The sequence below is a fragment of the Myotis davidii genome, unplaced genomic scaffold, assembly GCF_000327345.1.
Source record: "Myotis davidii unplaced genomic scaffold, ASM32734v1 scaffold242, whole genome shotgun sequence".
In the NCBI taxonomy this organism is placed as follows: Eukaryota; Metazoa; Chordata; class Mammalia; order Chiroptera; family Vespertilionidae; genus Myotis; species Myotis davidii.
In genome coordinates this window covers 2,165,117-2,188,445 of record NW_006295821.1, presented here as the reverse complement: position 1 = coordinate 2,188,445, position 23,329 = coordinate 2,165,117, and the positions used below count along the sequence as shown (strand labels likewise).

At 45.0% G+C, this 23,329-nt stretch overlaps 1 protein-coding gene across 1 annotated transcript in view; it reads right to left on the bottom strand.

The window, feature by feature from the left end:
* Window positions 1-23,329, bottom strand: part of COL4A1 (collagen type IV alpha 1) — an 81,045-nt gene that overhangs the window by 8,486 nt on the left and 49,230 nt on the right. Inside the window, exons 27-49 of the mRNA XM_006770707.1 lie at window positions 23,199-23,327; window positions 20,396-20,488; window positions 20,204-20,308; window positions 18,310-18,407; window positions 16,412-16,562; window positions 16,078-16,191; window positions 15,000-15,167; window positions 14,800-14,889; window positions 13,805-13,957; window positions 13,548-13,646; window positions 13,346-13,435; window positions 12,344-12,483; window positions 11,749-11,875; window positions 11,571-11,651; window positions 10,954-11,052; window positions 9,833-9,883; window positions 8,522-8,707; window positions 7,729-7,862; window positions 6,101-6,173; window positions 5,248-5,319; window positions 4,012-4,140; window positions 2,947-3,045; window positions 1,810-2,022 (exon numbers count right to left, since the gene is read on the bottom strand). Coding sequence (XP_006770770.1) covers window positions 1,810-2,022; window positions 2,947-3,045; window positions 4,012-4,140; window positions 5,248-5,319; window positions 6,101-6,173; window positions 7,729-7,862; window positions 8,522-8,707; window positions 9,833-9,883; window positions 10,954-11,052; window positions 11,571-11,651; window positions 11,749-11,875; window positions 12,344-12,483; window positions 13,346-13,435; window positions 13,548-13,646; window positions 13,805-13,957; window positions 14,800-14,889; window positions 15,000-15,167; window positions 16,078-16,191; window positions 16,412-16,562; window positions 18,310-18,407; window positions 20,204-20,308; window positions 20,396-20,488; window positions 23,199-23,327 — 2,694 coding nt within the window. The remainder of the gene's footprint in view (window positions 1-1,809; window positions 2,023-2,946; window positions 3,046-4,011; window positions 4,141-5,247; window positions 5,320-6,100; window positions 6,174-7,728; window positions 7,863-8,521; window positions 8,708-9,832; window positions 9,884-10,953; window positions 11,053-11,570; window positions 11,652-11,748; window positions 11,876-12,343; window positions 12,484-13,345; window positions 13,436-13,547; window positions 13,647-13,804; window positions 13,958-14,799; window positions 14,890-14,999; window positions 15,168-16,077; window positions 16,192-16,411; window positions 16,563-18,309; window positions 18,408-20,203; window positions 20,309-20,395; window positions 20,489-23,198; window positions 23,328-23,329) is intronic.

The following is a 23,329-nucleotide window of genomic DNA, read 5'->3' as shown; positions in this document are numbered from 1 at the left end:
TGCCTCTGGGTGCCAGTGAAGAGAGCCTGGTTTCTCTTCTTAAAAAGACAGTAATCCCATTATGGGGGCTCTATCCTCATGACCTCAGCTAAGCCTACCTATTTCCCAAAGGCCCTGCCTCTTAGTACCATCATAGGGGGCTAGGGCTGCAACAGGACACATTTTTGCAGGGGACACATAAAGCATCTTGTTTATATTGTTTAAACTGTTGTCAGACTTTACAGTAGAAGAAAAGATGCAACTACCAAAGACTTTCGGCAAAAAACTAGGAATCTAAAATGTGAATTGGAAATATCGTTATGAACACATGGTTTATTTCTCTTTCAAACATAATGTATATTTTCTAGCTCTGATCTCAGAGCAATTACCAACCCAACAGCAGTGAGCACCTTAGTGACCAGATCGTGTCTCTATGTATTATTTCTGATTTAAAAGGGACCATTGCGCCTGGCCTGTGCGGTTCTGTGGTTGAGCATCGACCCATGAATTAGGAGGTCACGGTTTGAGTCCCTGTCAGGGCATATGCGTGGTTGTGGGCTCAATCCCCAGTAGGGGGGCGTGCAGGAAGCAGCCAATCAATGATCCCTCTCATCATTGATGTTTCTATTTCTCTCTCCCTTTTCCTTCCTCTCTGAAATCAATAAAAATATGTTTAAATGGTTATGATAAATATAATGTTATGTGTGTTTTACTATAATTAAAAATAATAAAATTATTCTGATAATGTCACAGGGGTATGAGCAATTCAGAGAAAAGAACATCTTAAAAGGCTCTTTACGGAGATCACTATTTAAAGGGGAGTGGGGGAGGGAGTTAAAAACACTTTTCTAATGCTTGCTGAGGACTCTAGTGACATTGCTTTGCTCATGGGAGGAAAGACAACCAACTCATGAGTGAGTCACATGAGGTATGAATTCTGTTCCAGAGCTGTGAAGGATTTGCTTTCTAATTCACTGTCTACCTCTGTATCACATGGTTTTGAGCTGGCTAATAATGACATATGTATATTCAACCTAATCATTAAAATGGGAACAAAATTCTTTAAAAATTATAAATAGAAGGTAGTAAATATATCAAAGAGACTAATATGATTGTAAATGAGCATTAAATTAAATGCGAAGTAATCAAGAAAAGGGAGGTACTAAAAAGAATTATGTGGGACATTCAGATTGAATTCTAAAAGATATTTAACACGGGGTCCCTTGTACAATGGGTATGAACATAGTGGACACTGCCTTTAATGGCAGTTTTGCCAAAAATGCAGAGATGCTCTTTACATAGACCCTTGCTGTCTGATGTTAAGACCTAACCTGGATTTCGTGTGGAGGGTATCTGGAGGGGACTAAGGAAATGACCACAGATATGAACTTTCTGCTGATCTAAACTAATATCAGGGACACAGCTTAAGACATGCAGAAAAACATTTGGACAGAATATCATGGGACTTTAAAGAAAAAAAAAAGAGCCACAGTAAAGCTGCTCTATTTTAAGCATGTAAACTTTCAAGTGTGTATTTCAGAAATCTTGGTCCTACTTGATAAATTGAAGAAGAGATCAAAAGCTTTGTTAATTTAAAATTTTTCAAAGATTCAGCCTTTAAATTTTCTGGGCTTCCCATTTAGTAACACAGTAGCTGTTAAATTGATGGCTCATTTGGCAAGGATAGAGGAAAATAGGGCTAAGCCCTCTTTTCATTAACAAGGTCTTCATGGCACCCTGAACTATAGGACAGAGCTGAATACAGCTCTCCACCACCAAGGCCCTCAACAAATCCATGTTGGATGAATCACAAATCTGTAAATGTCTCACCTAAGTCCTGTCCGTGGGCCCTTTCATTGCCTTGCACGTAGAGCAAAGAGTACCCATTGTAAAGAATTTTGGTCCCGGGAGGACACTGTGGATCATCTGTTGTTTGACTGTGCCTGGTCACAAGGAAGCCGTGATCAACAGATGGGGTGCCTGGGGGACCCATGGATCCTGGCAACCCATCAGGGCCGGGTGGTCCTGGAAACCCTCTTGGACCTGGAAGATAGAAGAGAAGTTGGATTCCCTAGTCACAGACAAGTTCCTCTGAAAGGCTCCAAGCAAGACCAGTCAAACACAACAACCCACCTTCTTCTTGCTGCCTTAGCTTTTCTTTTTTATATACTACCTTACGATGTTTTATGAGCAAAGCAGATGCTCAAAACAATTTAGTCCAATGAATAAATAAAATGCGTGAAAAGGGATACATGAATAAATGGAATAAATGACGTGATTCCATGCATGTGATGCATATAGCATTTGGAGGCTTCTCTAGGAAAGAATTATTATAGAATTATTCAAACAACCTCCTTTTAAAGTGGCTTCTCTTCCATATCGGCCCAAAGCATGCGCATGGAAACAGGTCAGTAAGAAAGCATCCATGCCGTGGGTCCTTCTGTCCCCTGAGGTAACTAACTATGCTGCCTGCAAAACTGTTCATACACCTTCTGCTGGGCTGAGCCCTTTGTTCAGTCACCTGATGCCCCGAACCTTTAGCATCTCGGTCACTTATGGGATATCTGAGTTCCTGCTTCCTAGGAAAACAGATCAACTTTAAATCAGGGCAGACAAGGGCCCTTTGGCCAATACTGGCATTGTCATCTCCTTCCCCTTATCCTTTGCTGAAACGGAATTTCTGAGGCTGCAGCCTGCTTCCCTCATAGGAAACCACAGAGGGCCATCACGATTGGCCTCCTTTCAGCAACATCTGGGAAACATTGTGCTTTGATCAACATCTGCCTCCCTACACAGAAAAAGTGATGACAACCCTTTAACTCTTCTATAGGATCCAATTTCTTCTAAGAAACAGGCTTCTTTGGAAATCTTCCAAATAACATTTTCAACTCCATTTTGCAGTTTTCCGCACACCAGCTTCTAACCCAAAGATACAGTAATAAGGTTGGGAGACTGCGGCAAACCTACCAGGAGGTCCAGAGGGTCCCCTCTCTCCTTTCTGGCCAGGGGCACCATCAAAGCCGGGACTACCTGGTGGTCCAGGTATGCCCACGGATCCTGTCACACCTAAAGGAAGAGAAAGAGAAGTTAGGCTCCGATCCTAGAGAGCAGAAGGCTGTACCTTGCACTTCCCCTTTGAAATGTGCTCTCTAACCTTCCGGCAGGCAAGCAGGAGGCCTCTGACTGCAGATAAAAGTCTTCCCAGAGAAGCACGATTGCTTCCCCCAAAGCCCTGTACACAGTTCACCAAGCAGCTGCCAAATGGACATTTGAATGGGTGTACGTTGCATCATCCCATTCAGAGCTCTCCCTAGTTTCTTGCTATTTATTATTGCTATTGTTTGGCAGATCATTCGGGAAAAGGTAGGCTGTGTGGGCTGGGAGGGAGCTATTTGACACATTTTTAATCTTCTCAAGTGTGTCCCCCTTGACCATATTCCACCATCTCAAATAATTTTTAGGCAACAGATATACTGACAAGGGATAATATATCTTTTCATGTGTACAGTTTAATCTGAGATAGTTTAAACTTACTTTTTCCTATATGCTACCTTTCAATTCCAAATGTTTTCATTCTCCTTTATTTTTCACCCCTCCCCCCTTTCCAATAGCTCTTAAAATAGGAAGCATTTAGCCCAAATAAGCAGAGAGATTCTAGGTTAGGATGCCTGGAAACAATAGAAATTAGCACAAGTCTTTGACAGTTGGGTAGAGCTTCTGAACCAACTGCCGAGAGCTCCAGTTCTTACTGTTTTAGGTGGCTGCTCCTGCCCGGCCCCCCTCGTATGTCCTAGCTGGGAACAATGATGTGGTTCCTTTCACCCATGTTTTTCTAAGTGATGTGCTAGGTTGTATGTTCTTCTAGCTATTCCTGTATTTCACTCTGGCTTTTTTAGGTCCTCTCAAAAAAGAAAATCATATTCAAATAGGTGATTATGTAGTCATTACCCAGAGACACATGGGTGAAGAGGAAATCCCGACCTCTTCCCTCCTGACCCTCACTCCCTCCCTGCACAGCCCAGTCAATCTTACCTTGCTGTCCTTTGGGGCCTGGAGGTCCCTGAAATCCTTTCATACCGGCAGGACCTTCTGGACCAGGGAGCCCTGGCTCCCCTTTGACAATTTGGTAGGGACCTGGGGGCCCAGGGGGACCTGGAAGACCTGTGGGAAACAGGGATACCATTGATCAATTTCACAGTCAATATATGATGCAAGAAAGAGCTTCCAAAGAAGAGTCCAATGTGAAACCCAATCCAAATAGAATGTTTCTCAGATGGAAAATCATCATCAAAAACACGAGTAATCATATCACATAAGTCATACATGTTATCTGCACACATGTATTATTTCACCTAAAATCCTGAGTCCTGGGGCCTGGAACACACATTGGGGTCATCGATGCAAACTGCCTGGACTCCCTGACGACCACCATCCGGCCCTCACTTGAACACTGCCAGGAAGTGAAGCTCATTCTCTCCAGGCGTCTCTCTTGTGACTTGGACAGCACCCATATTTGCAAGGAGAAAGTTTTTCTCCCACTTATCCGAAATCTGCCTCACTGTACATTATAACCACTAGTCTTACTTTTTAATGGTGAATAAACTTAATCCTTCTTCTGTGTAACAGATCTTGAAATATGTGCAATAATAAGAGTTTGCAGAGGAGTCTGAGGTCTGCCTCAATCTCTCTTCTTCAACCAAGCATTCCCTAATTCTCTCACTCCTCCCACACGCATTCCCCCTTTTCTTTTCTTTCCTGACATGCCCCTTCTCACTGCATTTCAGTTGCTCATTCTCTCCCTTGGAACAAGGTTTAAAAGAACTCAACACAGCTCCAGAAATAAGGTCTGGCCAGCAAAATTACAATGGGATGCACTGTACTTGATTAAACTACTCCCAAAATTATCCTGTGCTTTTCGGAGCCACTGCACGCTGTCAATGCCCAGTGCGGGGGAGAGGAAGACCCCTTCCTATGAAGAACTCCTTACTGTACAACCAGAATTCATTCAGCCTACTTGTGCAAGATCAATGTTATTCATATTATGACTTCAAGTCGCTGATTTCAAGATAAGTCACTGGTAAAAATGTCTACCAGATTAGTCAAAAACAGCAATTCTGACTAGTTACCAAAAAATTTGGTTGATTATTTTCTAATGACCTTTGAGCCTTTTCACATTGGTAAAACCAAACACCCTAATTCTGTGAGTTCAATGGCTTTTATATTTCCTCAAATCCGTAAGGCACCTTCCAATTCAGCACATTATCGTACCTTTAGATCCAGGGAAACCTTGGTCTCCTTGATCTCCTTTAATTCCCTGAAGGCCAGGGAGACCTTTCTGACCTGGAAGAAAGCACAACATTGTCTTTGTTCAGGATCATAAAATATATACAAGTATTTATATGCATAGGCATGTGTAAAGATACACACCTGTGTGCATATGCATACATGCAGGTGAATCTACATGTGTATATGTACACACATATATGCATGCATGCATATACATACACATACAGTGAAATTTTCCCATTTAGGCTTATGGAAGAAGAGTATTACTTCTGGTCAACTATGTAAAACTTTTGATGAAACTCTTCTTTCAAGAACCCAAAAATCACATTTCCAAACATGCAACAAACTGCGAAATGGTCACAACCAGTGGAGGGGCACATGATACTGTTTTTGGTCACGTTCTGATTCACACATGTCCCCAAATAGACCACAAACCTGCAGGCTGAGCACTTGTTTTATGGACCTTTCATTCATATGTATCTGATTCAGCAGTAAAAATCCCAGTGTCTGAACACTGGTAGGTACCCCTACATATTTTCTCAACACATTAATAAGTTAATGAATGGCCAAAATCCATGACTTCTTAATGATATTCAAATAATTGAGATGCAATGATCCACTGATTCTTAGTAAAAAAAAAATCAGAACATCTTTATACAGCCATTCATAGCATTATACAAATTGGGCTGTCACATAGAAATAGCATATTTAATTTGAAGAGAACAAGACTTGTTCTATAATTATACTGGTTCTATCAATATTAAAGTGCCAGTAGTTAGGAAGCTCTGGGAATAGGTAAATGTGTCTTTAAGCAGCATCACCTTTACTGTCTTACCTTGAAAACCTGGAACTCCTGGAGGTCCCATATCACCCTTAGCACCTGTGATTCCTGGAGTACCACCAATCCCCTAGACACACAAAGAGAGCATCAGTTGGGAATCATTCCGGAGATGAACAGTAAGACTCTCAAGTAACTAGTCATCGGGAAGCTGGGACAACCCCTCCATGTTCTGCAAAGTATCTTTGTGGATAAATGGTGTCTTGTGGTTCTTGAATGATGTAAAAAGAATGCCAAAAACTCTATGTTTGTCAAAACAAGGTAACTGAATCGACTTGCTTCATTCACTGTGTCCCCTCTTCTTGTCCATCTATGTGGTAAGTTCTCAGAGCAGGTGCAAGTCTGACATTCTGCTGTCCCACCCCAGATCACAATGCCATGAACAGAGTTGGGACTTCCTAAACATTTATCATGGCCACACATCAATCTACCAACACCAACTACCTTTCTGGAAAACTTTCCTCTAAACACTCAAGCATAGTGCTTTTTCTTTAGAATTAGCTTCATATCTTATCTGAAAAGTGATTTTAAATATGGAAATAAGATAAAATATACTAAAGAAGGATTATTTTTCTTTATAACAATATTCATGTATTTTAAAAATATTATCTCATATTCTAGCTGCTAACTCAATAGTTTTTTCTTCTAGTTCCTTTCTCAATATATAAAAAATTGTATTGTTTCTAACATATATTTGTTTCTTTGCTTTAATTTATTTTAATCGTGCCATTACCAAAATAATATGCACAAATATGTACAGTTGACCCTGAACATTGCAGGGATTAGGAGTGCCAACCTCCTGAGCAGTGAAACATTTTTATATAACTTTTGACTCCCCCAAAACTTAACTACAGTCATCTTCAGTATTCGTGGGGAATTGGTTCCATGACCTCCTCCAGATACTAAAATCTGAGGATACTTCAGGTCCTTATATAAAATGGTATAGTGGAACAAGGCATACTATCAGCTCTCCACATCTATGAATTCCCAATTACAAAAATGAAAGTACTGTTTTCAATCTACAGTTGCTTAAATTTGAGGATGCAAAACCTGGGGACACAGGAGCTAACTGTATATTTATTTTCTTAAATCCACATATAAGTGGACCTGCATCATTCAAACCCATGTTGTTCAGGATCAACTATATACAGGCATGTGTGTGTGTGTGTGTGTGTGTTTTAAGATATGTATGTCATATAAGTGCATACACACATATACATATATACATATATATATACACACACACATACACATACTTATACATAAGTACATAGAGAGACTAGAAATGTGGAGTATATTTCTATGTTACTGAGGCTTGCTTTTTGCATCAAGTTTGTAAGTAGATTTTTAAACCCATGCATTGAACTGTGTTTTCAAGTGGTATAACATTTCTCTTTAATGGTCATTGTAAAACTAGACTGCAAAAAATGTTTAATAGTTGCCTACTGTGGTGCCAATAAAGATGGCTGAAGATTGGCAACAGAGAAGGAACTGAAAGAACTGATCCAGAGAGGATTTCTGGCGTGCGCACGCACACACGCACACACACACATGCACACACACACACACAGGCATATTATTTTGTGATTCTTTTCAAAAACAAGACCTATAAATGGACAACTTACAGGCATGCCTTGGAATCCTGGGTCTCCCTTGGGTCCTGGAGGGCCAGGAGCCCCTGGCCAGCCTGGGTTTCCTCTGTCACCTTTCAGTCCATCAATCCCAGGGAGCCCTGGAGGCCCCATTGGTCCCGGAGGCCCTAATGGGAAACACAAAAGTCACACATGTCAGGTGAGGGAGTTTTTATGTATGGGTATCATTGGCCCATGGTTGTCATCGCTGCCACCCAACTGTCGCCAACTGCATATACAGCCTCACCATATCTATGGCCACTCAACTGTCCCCAACTATATGTAGCAACACTGCACCAAGCTGTGCGAGCCCCAAAGAAATCAAGGTGCCCTAGAAGGAAGAACCTGATCTGCTCATTGGGCAGAAAATGTTGACATAAGCACTGCCCTCTCGGTGTCCACAGGCCCTGTGTTGCTGGGTTCAAGGGCAGCGATGCTGCAGCAGTGCCCGTGGCCATGAGGGGGAGGCCTGCCAGATGTCATCTGGCCGTAACAACCAGCACAGGTGCCATTCGTGCTCCAGCCCTTTCCCACAATCCTCTCTCCCCTCTCCCTTAATCATGTGTCATCTATACTGAATCCCTGGACAGAAAGGACTCAGAAAAGCATTGGCCCAGACCAAAATACAAAAGGCCAATGTCTGAAGCAGTTTCAAGCTGAAATAAATGCTGTGAACTTCTAAATAAAACCTCAATCGAGAATGTATGTATTTAAATCTCTTTTACACTTGTTGTGTATTTTTACCTTCTGATTCAGCCCCAGTTCTGCTCCTGGCCAGACACCTTACCTGGCAGGCCAGGCTGTCCCTGCGGGCCCCGGTCTCCTTTGGGCCCCTCCACGGGGCGGCCCGGAGCTCCCGGCAATCCTGGCTGTCCTTGCGGCCCCGGAGGACCCGAGAATCCTTTCTCTCCTTTGGATCCAGGAATTCCTGGGCTCCCAGCTAATCCTGGGAAACCCACTTCACCCTTTGAGCCTAAACAATAAAAACAGATTGAGATCATGAAAAAGGCAGGAAGAAGAGAAACCCCAGAATATAGGAAGGAGGGGCTGCCAGAGACTCCAGGAGGAACACTGGAGCTGGGTGCCCTTTCCTCTCCTTGTTATTAATTAACACTCCTACCACAGCCAACCTAACGAGGAGTCAGCTTAGGATACCAGAGCCTGGCCCTCATTCTTAGCTATTATTCTGTATACTTTTTAAAGGAAGTGCTCTATGCCAAAAGCATGTGAGTATATGCTCAGATAAGCCTACAGTCAGTAGCACTGCTAAAGTTAAAGGCTTGTTCCACCAACAGGCGAATAGATAAACAAAATACGTTAGGTCCGCACCATCGAACATCACTCAGCAAGGGAAAAAATGACCTATTGACACATGCAACAACACAGGTGAATCTCAAACTGATTATTCTGTACGAAAGAAGACAGACTAAAAGTAAAATACCATAGGATTCCATTTATGTAAAATTCTAGAAAATGCAAGCTAATCTATAGTGCCAAAAAGCAGGTCAATGTCTAGGGGCAGGGAGAGGCAGAATGGGGGATGACAAAGCAGCACAGAAAACTTTTGGGGTGATGGGTTCATTCACTATCTTGAATGTGGCGATATTTTCATGGGTGCATACATATATCAAGACATTCAATCACATACTTTAAGTAAGTGCAGTTTATTGTATGTCCATAGTAATAAAACTGTTTTAAAAGTTGTGTGTGTGTTTTTAAGTAAGAGCTTTTAGGGGGGGGGAAAAAACAAACTACATGTTTAGTTTAAAATATATTACCCTAAACCTTCCAATAAAATACAAAAATTCTAGGATTATTTTAAGGTGATTAGGAAAAAAGAGAGAGGGCCATCACTTGACCTGATCACAGAGCCCCCTCTCCCAACTCTCCCGCTCCCGTCTCACAAAGCAACAAATCCAAAACACAGCGCTCTGTGTCGTATGTTGTCACGGGTCAGAAAACATGTCAGTTAGATTATTCCAAACCCAGTATCTACTGTCTATGTACAACTACCTCACTGCAACTTTCACCCTGTTCTGCAGGCACCGTGTGCATCATCGGTGAGTGGAAAAGGAGGAACACATTCAGCGTACGTTACCTTTGTCTCCTTTGGACCCTGGGAACCCTGGGACGCCTCTTCCGGGTATACCTGTAAGAGGAGGGCGAGAAGCAGTGTTCATCTTTCCTAAAAGAGCCGATCTGCAGGTACAGTACAAAACAGTACCAACACCCTGCACCATCTGCAGAACACAGAAACTAGTTAATTGCACCATGGGAGTGAAATTATATTCCTATAGTTGTCCTAAGATACCCTTGACAGCATAGATATAATTTAGTACTTTTTCCTAAGTCCCCTTCAGCTCAGAACCATTATGAGACTTAGCAGAAATAATCTGTACAAATGAGCACTTATTTCCAACGACTGTCTGGAGACTCACAAATTGGCTTTTCTCAGACAACCATCCAACTGACAGCTATTCTCAAGAGAGGTGGGGAGAGCCAGAGACACTTGGGGGAGCAGCCACCGGGGAGCCCACAAGTGTGAGACAGGGCTTCAGGGAAGATTATAATGGGGGGAAGAAGGTGTGGAGGCATTTTTAAAGAATTCTTTTTATAGGAAAGTGAGTGTACATAATATAAACATAAGGTGCATAGAATGAAAAAACGAACTTAAAAAAGAGGCCGACACTAATAGCGATAAAAGCCCCTGGATGCTCCTTCCCAATGACATTCTCCTTCTTCCATCCCCCTGACAATCCTGGCTGTCCTCCGGCTACCTACAAGCAGGCATGCAACTGTCACCCTCCAAACTAGCAGCCAGCACTGCTGCCCAAGTTGCACCTCCCACCCCATCAGGGACAGAAGCAGGTTCTGGAAACAGCAAATACCCCTGGGACAATTAAAGAGGGAGACGCCAGGCAGAGAAGGCAGTGGTCTGGGCTTCTGATGTGTGCTCATTCACTCACCACCAAGAGCTCGAGCAGTTTCGAGGACAGATTTCCGTAAGTATTTGTGAGAGAAAGAAATAAACAACCCCCTTCCTGCCTTCTCTGTTTCCCACCCAGGCCTGCTGCCCTTGCCCACGCTGCTATTTTCGGGGTTATGAGAAGGAATGGCCTTGGTGCCCCTTGGTACCCAGCTCCGGTCTGTAAGCATCTCAGGGAGATGCTTACTGCAGAGAATAGTCCCATTCTGAACAGGAGCAGCAGCTGGACATACCTGGTTCACCCTTCTCTCCCGCCGACCCTGGAAATCCATCATTGCCGGGTTCCCCTTTCGGGCCGGGTGGGCCTGTCGCACCAGGCTGTCCGGGATGACCTTGAAGAGAAAGGTCATGTCAGTCAGGCATGGAACCTGTCACCACATGCTGTGCATGTGAAAAATGGTACATTCCCGGGTACACCTGGTGTCCCCAAGTTCACTCCTGACATCCCTCCACCCTGCTAGCAACACCACCGCTCCCGATGCCAAAATGATGGTGAGAGTGGAGAGAAAGTACATCAAACTCTCTTGTCAACCCATGTAAAACTCCTTCTAGAACCAACTGGAGTGGAAATAGCTATAAACCCCATTCAGAGACTTTGATTCTAATTCCTACCGGGTGGCCAGACCTTGAAAAGGCCCTGTCCGGCCCCCAAGGCTGTTTGTTCATCTGAAAAGTGAAGTGATGGCCTTGGCTTGTCTCTGATCATCCAGAGGTCACCCAGCAATATCCTGGGCCCACAACTTGCTGTCCGGGAGGGTAACTCCCGGAAGATTGATGTCCCACCTCCCTGGCTATCACCTTGGCCTCTCTTCCAGGAGCCCTAGTCCGTGTTCTAAAAAGTGGTCTCTACCTGGTTCTCCTTTGATGCCAGGGACACCATCCAATCCAGGGAAGCCTTTGTCACCTTTTTCTCCAGGCAACCCAGGGCTTCCTAAAAGAAAAAACAAAGTACCAGCACACCCATGACTTCGGGTTTTCCTTTGTCATCTCAGAAGCCCAAGTTCTGCAGAAGGCCCCAGCCCACTTACCTGGATAGCCAACACTTCCTGGTGATCCTTTGGGGCCCGGAGGCCCGGGCATGCCTGGGAGCCCGAGACTTCCTTTTTCTCCCTTCTCTCCAGGACTTCCTGGAAAACCTGCTAACCCTTGATCTCCCTGTGAGTAAAAATCAGGGCCATTAATATTATATCTGCCCCCGAAACAAGTGTCTGTAGATGCTTTCCAGAACATCCTATACATTTTGGTACAATAAAGATTGCCATGTGGGGTTCATGTCCAGCTTTCTAACCAAAGAATCCAAGTCTACACCTGAAAACAGGAAAATCCAACAACCCAGAGCACAAGAGCCAACTGTCGGCCTACTTCTCATGTTGCTTCACGCTCCCCTCTCTCTTTCCTTCTCCGGTGACAGCTTGGTGCCCTGGCCTCTCAACAAGTTTCCAGATTTTTCCTTAGGACAGGGTCATGAATGGAAGTAGAGAAGAGAGGCAACTTATAATAAGTTGAGGGAAACTGTTCTCTGTTGTGGTTCATTGAATGTGCTGAGATGCTTCCTGAAAATTCCTAGGGAAGGATTTCCACTTGGGGGATGGGAGGGGTGGTTTCCGTGCAGGCTGCTGTTACCTTTTCTCCAGGCTGTCCTGGAATTCCAATGCCAGGCCGGCCTGCTTGCCCCTTCTCCCCTTTTGCTCCTTTCTCTCCAGGTAAGCCAGGGGCCCCCTGCGAGCCGGGGATTCCAGGCACACCTTTCTCTCCAGGTGATCCTATAAACACAAACAATGGAAACTTAAATGTGTGAGGAGCAGGTGCTAATAATAAAAATTTAAAAAGCACCTTGACAACCAGTCATGACGAAGGTAAAAGAAGACGTGTACCTTCATTAATTCATCTGTAAGTCATCCTGGCAGATGCCAGTCACCCAACCCATGAAAGCCACACAAGAAGACATTTCTGTATTTTAGAGACAATCGTTTCATAAAAAGAGATAAGAAATCTGCTTAGCATACTTACTTTCACAACCATGTGAGGAATGGTTTTTACGTTCTATATTCTACAATCAACTCTCATTATCTGAATGAGTCAGAGGGGCGTGAGACAGGCCTTGCAAAGTACACATGTACTTGGTTTCATAATGTACATGAGTAGCCATACCTACTTATAGTGAGTGCAACCAGAGACCTAGATGTTTCCTGTCTGGACGGTAGCACCCTGTCTGCATTAGCACCCAGACCAAGCTGAGTCCTAAGTTCTCTGCCTTCTCTCACGTGCCTCCTCTCTGGCTGCTGTGATCAGAGCAAATGCTGACAGCAAAGTGCTGATGCCAGTTCAGGGCTAGGGCAGAGGGGCCCAGAGAATTCTGCTGAGTTAACATCAAAGGGCTTTAGCGGCATAAGATCATCAAAAGTTGATGGTCTACAGCCCGTGTTCTGTTATTAAATTGTGACTTTAGTTTTTTAACAATGGTCATAGTCTCAGCCAAATCCTATTCACCCCCAGCTAAGAGACCATAAATAAATAAAGATATGCGTTTGTGTAAAAGACACATCTGCCTGGATTATGTCCTCAGCCTGCAGCAATGCATGTGAATGGGCTAAAAAGAAGACACCTCTTCTAAACCCAACATACCTGGCAGGCCCATTCCACCAACCGATCCTTTTGGTCCAGGAAGTCCTGGAGAACCTGGTGTTCCACTAATGCCTGGATCACCTTTAGGTCCTGAAATAATAAAGAGAAAAACCAAACAGGTTAGTGCCTACGAAATATGCCCATTAACATTTCCTCAGCATGAGGGACTTCCATGCTGGTGAACTTGAACTCCACTTCATACCTGGCTGCCCAGGATGCCCTGCTTGGCCGTCCTTTCCAGGCAGTCCTGGGGTCCCAGGGTCTCCTTGAGATCCTTTGTCACCACTTGGGCCAACTTGTCCTACAGAACACACATGAGAAAATAGTGAGGATCCATTCCTACTTAAAATAGGGAAGTGTTGCAGAAACACGGGCTGGTTTGATATTATGGGTGGAGAAACAAACAACTGGTTAGGCAAGTCGTTCTATCTCCGTTGTTAAAACCTCCCTCCAGGTTACCTTTATCTCCTGGATCTCCCTTTTCCCCCTTCATGGTGTCCATGTCAGTTTTATCCACGGTTCCAGGTTTGCCAGGGAGACCAACAGCTCCTTTTTCACCCTTGACACCAGGGTCTCCCCTGGGTCCTACAGAGCCCGGAAAGCCATGGTCCCCTGTAGAGGAAAGAGAAGGCACCCAGTGAGATGTGACCAAGTATCTCAGAGGCAGTGACAAAGTGTGGCATTATTTCTGGCTCAGGGAAACAACTGAGAAAGGAAGTTTAAAGCACTAATGGACTATCCAGAAATGGCATTAAATGGTAAGTGTTACCTTTGGTTTTGAGTTACCTAGAAGAATCTGACCCAGGTCAATGAACAATAAAGCCACTTTCTAGAATTCATTTTTTGCTAACAATTCTAACATTTGTGACTTCACTTATTAGTTTAGATAATTTTGATTTTCTCTCCTCCTGAAATACCTTTATCACTCCTGTTCATGGTGCCACTCAATTCTATACAAACTAATAGAAGAGGAATTTTCCTATTCTACTAAACAAATCAATCAATCACCATTTTTATGTCTCACATGCAGTCATTTAAAAAAAAAAACACGTTATTTTGGACCAAGTTAAAATAGCAAGATAAGAAATAAAAATTAAGACATGAATTTGCCCAGTTTGTTCATTTGAGTCTAAGGATTCAGTTCCTGTGACCTCACATGACTGAAGCTTCCACCATTTCTCAAAACACACACACACACACGCACAAACACAGAATCTCAACTGTGTAAATAACACCTGAAACTTGTCTCCTCTCTGATTTGTTGGCAGAGCACACACACTGTGCACCATGAATTCCTACAGTAAGAGGAATCTTCCAGATCCCTTGCTTGATCTTCTTAACTTCTTTCCTTTGCCTCTTGAAATAAAACATCATCTATAACTATTGCAGAATTTCCCAAGAAGCATCGAGACATAGACATCAGACAGGCTTTTCTGAAGTTATCAGATCCCTACCTTTTTCACCCGGAAATCCTGGCGTGCCCGCTGGTCCTGGAGAGCCAGGCTGCCCTGGGGTCCCCATGACGCCCATCTCTCCCTTGAGACCTGTGGCCAGATGGAAGGACTGTGAATGCTGATGACATATAGTAAGGGTCACGATGAGGTAAGGTGTCGCCTCAGCATCACTTTGAGGCAGAAGTTCATAAATCATTTACCTTGAAACCCAGGAAGTCCTGGCGTCCCCTGCTGTCCAGGAGGACCAGGAAGCCCCGACTGTCCAGTTAAGCCGGGGAGCCCTTGAGTGCCTTTATCTCCTTTGGGTCCTGGCATGTCCAGACCTGGGAATCCGGGGAAACCCTTCTCTCCTTTCACTCCAGGTGGGCCTGAAGGTGGGTGAAGAGCAAAAAAAATTTAGCACAGTGGTTCTCAACCTTCTGGTCCTTTAAATACAGTTCCTCATGTTGTGACCCAACCATAAAATTATTTTCGTTGCTACTTCATAACTGTAATGTTGCTATTGTTATGAATTGTAATGTAAATATCTGATATGCAGGATGTATTTAGGCAACCCCTGTGAAAGGGTCGGTCGACCGCCAAAGGGGTCGCGACCCACAGGTTGAGAACCGCTGCTTTAGGCGAACTTACAGGTGTGTGCAATACACTTCAGTGAGCTTAACTGCTACTTTCTGCAGAAAGTATGTGAACCCTCCCCCACTGGAGGTTGGGCTGGTTGTCACCTTCCCAGAGAGAGGTGTTTGGGGTCACTGAGGCAGTTGGTGGATAAACAATGTCCCAAGAAAAATTCCCTCCTTTCTGCCATCAGTAGTCAGTAATTAGCACTCGAAACACCACCCCATCTCTCCGCAGTGTTTAGATCTAAGCCTAGCTTCTCTTCGCACTTTTCACTGCTTGTCTTGCCATAGTCCACCATCACTGTCTTAGTTCTACAATTATTATCATAGGCAAAGGAAGCTTCTAGATGTCAACTCAGATTATTCACAACTTATTAACTCTTCCATGGACAGATAAGACATACACACCCTCATTTTGAATTTGAAAAAGTTATCGACTGCACAATAAAGGGAAGGTCTTATAAACCAAGCCCAGTGGGAGAAGAAAGACATCTGTAACTACATTTAAGCAAACAACCAAACTTATTTCCACAAATAGAATTTACTTTTCGCCTTTTTAGTCACAGATTCTGCTAACTTTATGGGAAACTCCAGCATCAGCTCCTGTGCCATTATAAATATGATTTGGGGAAGAAATCATTCTGGAAGAATGTCACATCACCTGAGGATCCTGGTGGTCCCTGTCTTCCGGGCGGGCCCATCAATCCAGGGGGACCAACTCCAGGGACTCCTGGAGCTCCTTTGGGACCTTGTAATCCAGGAGGTCCTGGGTCACCTGGTTGGGAAGAAATTGTGAGTAAACTGCATGGGGACCACAGCATGTTTCACAGCACACACTACCTACTTGTACAATAAGCCACAGCAACAGAAAGCCATATACTCTAGGCCTTTCATCATTCATTCACCAAACACTCAGAACCTAATAGGTGCTCTGAGGACACAAAATAAACAGACCCAGTCTTTGCCACAGTCCAGATTTACTTGTAAGAAGTTACCTCTGATTCCCTGAAGGCCGGGGGGCCCGATGGCTCCATGCTCTCCACGAATGCCTGGTCCCCCGATGTTCCCCTTCTCCCCAGGTGTGCCAGGAGTGCCTGGAAGACCTGGCGCTCCTTTGAGTCCTGGCAGACCAATCCCGGGCTCTCCCTGGAAAGTCCCAAACACAGAGAAGCAAGTTCACCAGCAAAGCCCATGATTTTGTCAGCCAAGTGCAAAAGTGCAGACTGTTAACTGATTCCATGGTGCACTTAATAACACCTGTCCAATCCGCTTCCATCTGCAAAGCTTCCTCATACCTACTATGTCCTTTCGATCTCACTATGAGCCAAAAAGGTAGGCAATTTTTATCATTTTCATTTTAAAAAGAGGGAGAGGCAACCCCCCACCCCCCACCCAAATCATTTGTCTGAATGTGATTGGTGGCCCAGCTAATAGATATTTTCGTAAGAAGAGGAAAAGTTCCAGGACAGGAACAGGACACCCTTTATGTAGTTTTTGCTTTAATGAAGGCTTTCACATCAAATTAAACATTTAAATCTATTTTATGAGTCAAAGGGGTTTGACAAATGCAGATAGTTAAAAATAAAGGAAGTCTCTTGAGGGCCTAAGAGTGCTTTCCAAACAGCCCCAATGTAGGTCTGACATAGGCTGTGTGAAACAGTAGGTGGCCATTATGTCCGTCACAGTGCCCTCTGGTGTCCACTGTTGGTGACAACTTCCAGATGAGGACTCTGGACAGGAGGGGGCATTGGTGACTTCTCTACACATCCCAGCAGGAAATTTGCAAAATGCCAGGAACTCAATCCAAGTGATATTTGAAAAAGTACAGTGTTTTAAGTCATGAACCAAATCCTTAATTCCATGTGCATTTGGTGTTTACTAACCACAGAGTTAAAGTGATCCACCCGCCACCACCACTGACTAACGTTCAAATCAAGTGCAGGTTAGGAGTGTTTTATAAAGATAGATTTCCGATGCCTCTCTTCTGTCTTAGCCACAGGGAGCAGGGACACCAGGAAGTTAGGTGTTTCTCAGGAAGGAGCTTCCCAGGGTCACTGAGGCGCAGCTGCCTCCCCGCACCCCTGCCCGGTCCCCACAGCTTTCCCTGCACTCCTCACAGAAAGGAAACAGGCCAGCGAGTTCTACATCGACAAAGGACTGCCCTTGGCCCTGTCTCCCTTTTAGGACTGATGCCTTCGGGTAATTTCACTTCCCTTCCTCACCATCAGAACAGAAACAGATTTATCCAAGAGTCAGTTACACTTACTGAGCAGAATTTCAACTGTGAGCAAGTGGGCAGAGGGGATGTATGAGGGCAAGGAGAGTCCTGAAGTCACACTAGCCCAGGGGTTCCCAACCAGGGCCATTTTGCGCCCCTCCCTCCCCCGGGATGACATCTGGTAATATCCGGAGATATTTTTGGTGGTCACAACTAAGGTGGGTGTGGCATGCTCCTTAAGTATCACGGGGGAAGCTGCTAAAGATCCCAAATGTTTGGGGCAGCCCTCGCCACAAAAAAATCACTGGACCAGCACGTCAATAATGCAGAGGCTGAGAAATGCTATGCTAGGCCTTCCTGAGGGGCTAGTACATCTTGTAGGACAATGGCTTTCAAACAGCTTTCTTCTGCCACCCACAATAAGACAGACATTGTATGTTGAGATGCAGTATACGCACAAGCAAGAACATACTCGTAAAGTGGAAACAGATGGTTTTCCCCAAAACATTTACTACTATGTGCTATGTACTTGGGTATTTTCTACTCTATGCTATTTCATTACAAACCAAACATGCTGATCCCACAGAGCCCATGAGATTACTAACCCACATTGTGTGTGTCCAATTAATCACAAGAGTGGAGCATACAGCCATCCAAAGAACACTCAGTACCCACCTTTTGGCCGGGAGGACCTGGGTTGCCAGGGAAGCCATTAATTCCTGGGCGACCTGGATTCCCAGGAAGTCCGAGATCTCCGGGCAAGCCATCAACGCCTATTTTGAAGAAACAAAATAATAATGAATGTAATAATGCTATTTCCCACTTTCTTCACTTCTTTTACGCTTGCTCAGGGGTAAGTGAACTGATTGCACGTGGCCAACAAAAAGGAAGCCCCATAAAGGTGGTTGTAAGAGGAAGATGAGATCATCTGGTCATGGCAGTGCCACCAGTGCCACCTGGGGGACAGCTCAGAGGCCGTGGACCACTCAGACCAATCCCAATCCTTCCTTTCTTCTACTCAATGATGTTTTCTTTCCTGTCCTACTCCCCCAAAACAAACACAAACACGTTGGCGTTAGCAGACTGAGAATGGCACTTTAAACTCTTACTACCCAAGTGTGGCCATGCTTTAAGAACTGTGCTGTTGCCCTGCTAGAGAGCTACGGAAGCTGGTCCACATTTTCACCAGACCTCCTGTGATTCCAGGATGCATTCAAGTTTGAGAAGCACTGGTTCTCAAATGGGGCTGCACCACACTGGAGGCATGTGGCAACATGTAAAGACTGGGTCCCAACCCAAAAGTTCTCATGGCTTTCACACAGCTGCCCACATGGCTCCCGTGTGCAGCGAAGTCTAAGAGATGCTGGTTTACAACCCTCCTGTGGGAAGTGGCGGTCCATGACCTGCAGTCATTTATAAGTTTGCAGAAGCACACACCTCAGTGGCACCTGCTATGGAGCTGTTGTGCTGTGGGGTCCCAACAGAGAGTGGACCTAACCGCCCATGAGCATCTGCACTTCCAAGCAGCTTTGTGAGATGTGGGCAAAGGGCTTCTAATGAAGACCTTTATCAGTTAAACTTTACCTGTCAAGATGGCAATGGTATGGCTCTCATATGGAATATAGTGGGGTCCATGAACGTGGAGAAGGCCTATGCCTTCCCCCATGAACTTGGAGGGTCATTAAGGGCCTTCTGCTCTTTACACCTGACAGAAGCAACCACGTACATGGGTGGTTATTATGTAGCTCTAGGAGGAAATAGGCTGCTGTCTCTGGTCCGCCAAATGTCTAGGCTGTAACCATGACAGGTGTGATGCTGGCCGACAAAAAGCCAGGAGGCTGGACAAGTCTTTAAACTCAGTTTGGGCCAAATGGCCAGTGAAACTGGGGCCATGATGCCCATCCAAATGGGAAAGACACACCCCCTATCGCTCATAGCACCTTCGCAGTCCTGACCATGTTCATCATGGCAAGTCTATAGGCCAGGGTCTACCTTAAGGACTAGTTGAATAAGAAAGCAACAAAAAAGAGTGAAACTGTCCTCTTTACTTCCTTACAACTTTCAGAAAGAAGTGCTGGTTCTAAAATGTCAGCACCCTGTGGGGACACTAGCCCCTGTGTAGAGGCCTTGCCATCCTCGCACCTGCCCCATGACCTTCCTTCTGACTTCCAAGCCCAGTTGGCCGGAGGTCCCACTGGCTGTGTATTTCCTTCACTGATGACAGAGAATTTCCTCCAGTGAGTTTAAATGCATGTAGCATCTGCCAGCTTCCTGGGCAGCTTCCAGTCCCCTAATATTCCAACTCCACCAATCAAACCACTGTGTTGCAGGCACCATTTCCCCCATGGCTTTAGTGACTGACATCACTGCACTGTGAGGTCATGAGCAAGCCTTCCCATATCTGCACGGTCACTACTTGCATAGCGTCTTCATGTCCATTGCATCGTACTCTCGTAAGTTCAAGTAAAGGTGACCAGAGAGAGCACAGCCCATGGTGCTGACCAGCCAGGGAATGAACACCATCAAAGCTACGGTCCCACTCATGGTTGAGCTCATCCTGCAGGCTTACCTTTGGGGCCTGGAGGCCCTGGAAATCCAATCCCCGCCTGGCCGACAGCGCCCTTCTCTCCTGGGAGGCCAGGCCTTCCTGGGGTTCCAGGGAAACCTCGGTCACCTATTGTGGGCAAGACCAATGATCAGCATGAGAAAGACCTGAGAATGCGCCAATTCCACCTCCAGGTGAAGTAGAACACAAAAGTACCTTGGGGCCCTTGGAAACCTGGGGAACCTGGAAGTCCATCTGCTCCAGGGGGGCCAGGTAAAGGCATGACTCTTCCTGCTTCACCCCTGAGACCTGCGGAAAAAAAGGAAGGACATCGCATGAGCCCAGCATTGCGTCCTCTGAGTGCACTGTGTGTACCTGGACAGACACCTCCATCTGCACACCTCCATTTCCTCCCTCTATTTATCTAGAATTTTTCACAGAGTGTTGTTCCTCCTCACCCCAAAATGTATGTCCAGAGTGACCTAGATTTGTCTGACTAAAGAATTCCTTCATGGTCCAAAGTAAGAATCAAGAAAAGCTGAAAGGCCTGCCATGACAAAAGGTGAGATGGGCCTGGGGAATTTCTTCTTTAGTCTGTCTCAAAAAGTCAAAACACTTTTACTGTTCTCTCTCAATTTCTCAGCCAGTACTAATTCTGAGTTGCATTGAGAGCAACCTAAATGATGTTCATCTTGTGGTAAGTTATCTTCACAACGTGCCAAATGGATGGTTATGCATTACTGGTAACAGTGCAGCTGGACAGATGTCTGCTGTCAAGACAATCACAAGCTAGGAGGTGCCAGCCCAGCCCCCAGGACATTCGTGCATAGGAGATGCGCTGGGCGTCAGGATTTAGCTATTAAGAAAGGACTAAAGGGATCATCTCCAGGAATGTGTGGAGCAACTCTTCACATGCCTTACGAGAATTCAAGATACGTAGGGCCTCCCAGTGACAGCCAACACATTCTTGAGCTATAGAGTATAGGAAATGCCTCCCGACAGATTCCAACATGTATTTGCTATCAGTTCTACCCCAGATGGAGACTTTCATGGTCACCAGAGTAAACAGAGTTCTGGCAGATCAAAGAAGGTCAGGTTTCTAATCCAAAAGCTGAATGGGTCTGGGTGGCCAAGAAACTCTACAGAATATGGAAAAAGACCAACAGCACTGCCAACAATGCCGTCTTCCCCATCCTACCAGGATGAATCTAGATGTACCCCAGTTGGTTTTTCTGATAGTAGTTTCTGGCCAAGAGGAAGGTCTGATTCCATTTTGTAGCTCTGCAAGTTTTCAGATCCCAGAAGTACAAAGAACACTTAATATGTAGATTTTGGGATCAGGAGCTAAAGGGAAGTGATCAGTGGTTTCTTTTCTAATACTGGGGATCTTTCTAAGTCAAACTCAGTATTTCCCTGCCCCAAAGGAGTGACAAAAAAAACCCATTTCTTACTAAAGAGAGAACAATTATCAGTGGAGTCACAATTTGGTGCTAAGTAATCAATGTTCTCGCAAACAATGAGAATGGTAATAGTAACAGATACATTAGGATGCTAAACTTGGACTTCCATTGAAGACTTTCTGGGTCAGAATGCTTATGAACTTTATATTATGTCTTAATAAGGAAATAGTTCCCAATAGGCACAGGAATTGATAAAACTTGGGCTAGATGTATGACTGACGACAGAATTGGCAAATCTGTAAGCAAGAAGGCCATAATGTAATTGCTTCTACAGAGTTCTTGTTGGATAGTTTGATTATCCAGCTACTTGGTTATGTTTTTCAATGTTTACTAGTCACACAGTTTTAATCACCCAAAGTCCTTTCATTCATTGTTTACAGCTTTGAAAACATGTCTTAGTGAAGTACACTTCCTTTTCTCCTTTTATCCAAGCCATTCCCAGCCTCTCCTCTTCCCATTCCAGGATTTTCTAGGGACAGATGTGAGTGTTCCATTTCTACCCTGAATCATATTCTACTAATAACTTATTGGGAGCCTATGTGTGCAAGACCTGGGGCTTTCCCTTGTACACCTCTGTCCCTGAGCATGCCTGTGGGAAACCCACACATAGTCCTTTCTCCACGTGCTCTGCCAAACCCTGGACAGAGAGCTCCAGAGGGGCAGGGCCTTGTCTGTCTTGCTTATCATTCTGATCACCACTTAGCATAGTGCCTGGCACACACAGTCACAGAAAAAAACAGTCAGCAAGTGACTAAAACCAACATGGAATTAAATATCAATAATGAAGTTGACACTGTTATAGAATTAATCAACAGGCACAGTATACTCTGTGGGATATCCAGAAGCCAAAATGGACTGACTGTGCCTGGGAAACACTGAAAACAGATGAGGGGGAAAAAAATGGGCTTATGTTGAAATCACTCCCACATCAAGGTTGACTTTAGCTGGTATAGCTATATATTTATTATAAGTAAAATCATCTATATATCCAAATGCTTTGTAGCCCAATCCTACATACTGTCTGGCCCATCCTATATCATAAAAGCCTAATAAGCTAAGTGTCCGGTGATCCGGTCAGCCATTCAACCAATCAAAGCATAATATGCTAATGATATGCTAAGGCCACTCAACCGATTGATCGCTATGACATGCACTGATCACAAGGGGGCAGACACTCTAATCAGTAGGTTAGCTTGTTGCTGGGGTCCGACTGATCGGGACTGAGCGAGACAGGCTGGACATGCCCTGGAGCCCTCCTGCAGTCCCTCCTCGGCAGGCCAACCTCCCGTGTCCCTCCCTGGCCCTGACCCTGCACCACTGGGGTCCCTTGGCCTGGCCTGTGCCCTCTCGCAATCTGGGCTGAGGGACCCTCCACCCCAAGTGCACGCATTTCATGTACTAGGCCTCTAGTCTTATATACAAATGAATGTACAAAAAGGCCAAAGAAGGACTTGCCCAGGTCACCTCTGGAAGAACTGAAACCAAACCCACATGCCCACCTCACTGAGTCCAGGACCCCTGTGCATCTCTGTGCTGCACCTGAGGTCTTCGGGCCTCACCTGGCTGGCCGGGGGGTCCAGGGTTTCCCGGAAAGCCCGCTTGTCCTTTGTCACCAGCGGGGCCACTTGGGCCATACCCTGGAGGCCCAGGAGGGCCGATGTCACCACGACTGCCAGGAAATCCAACTCCT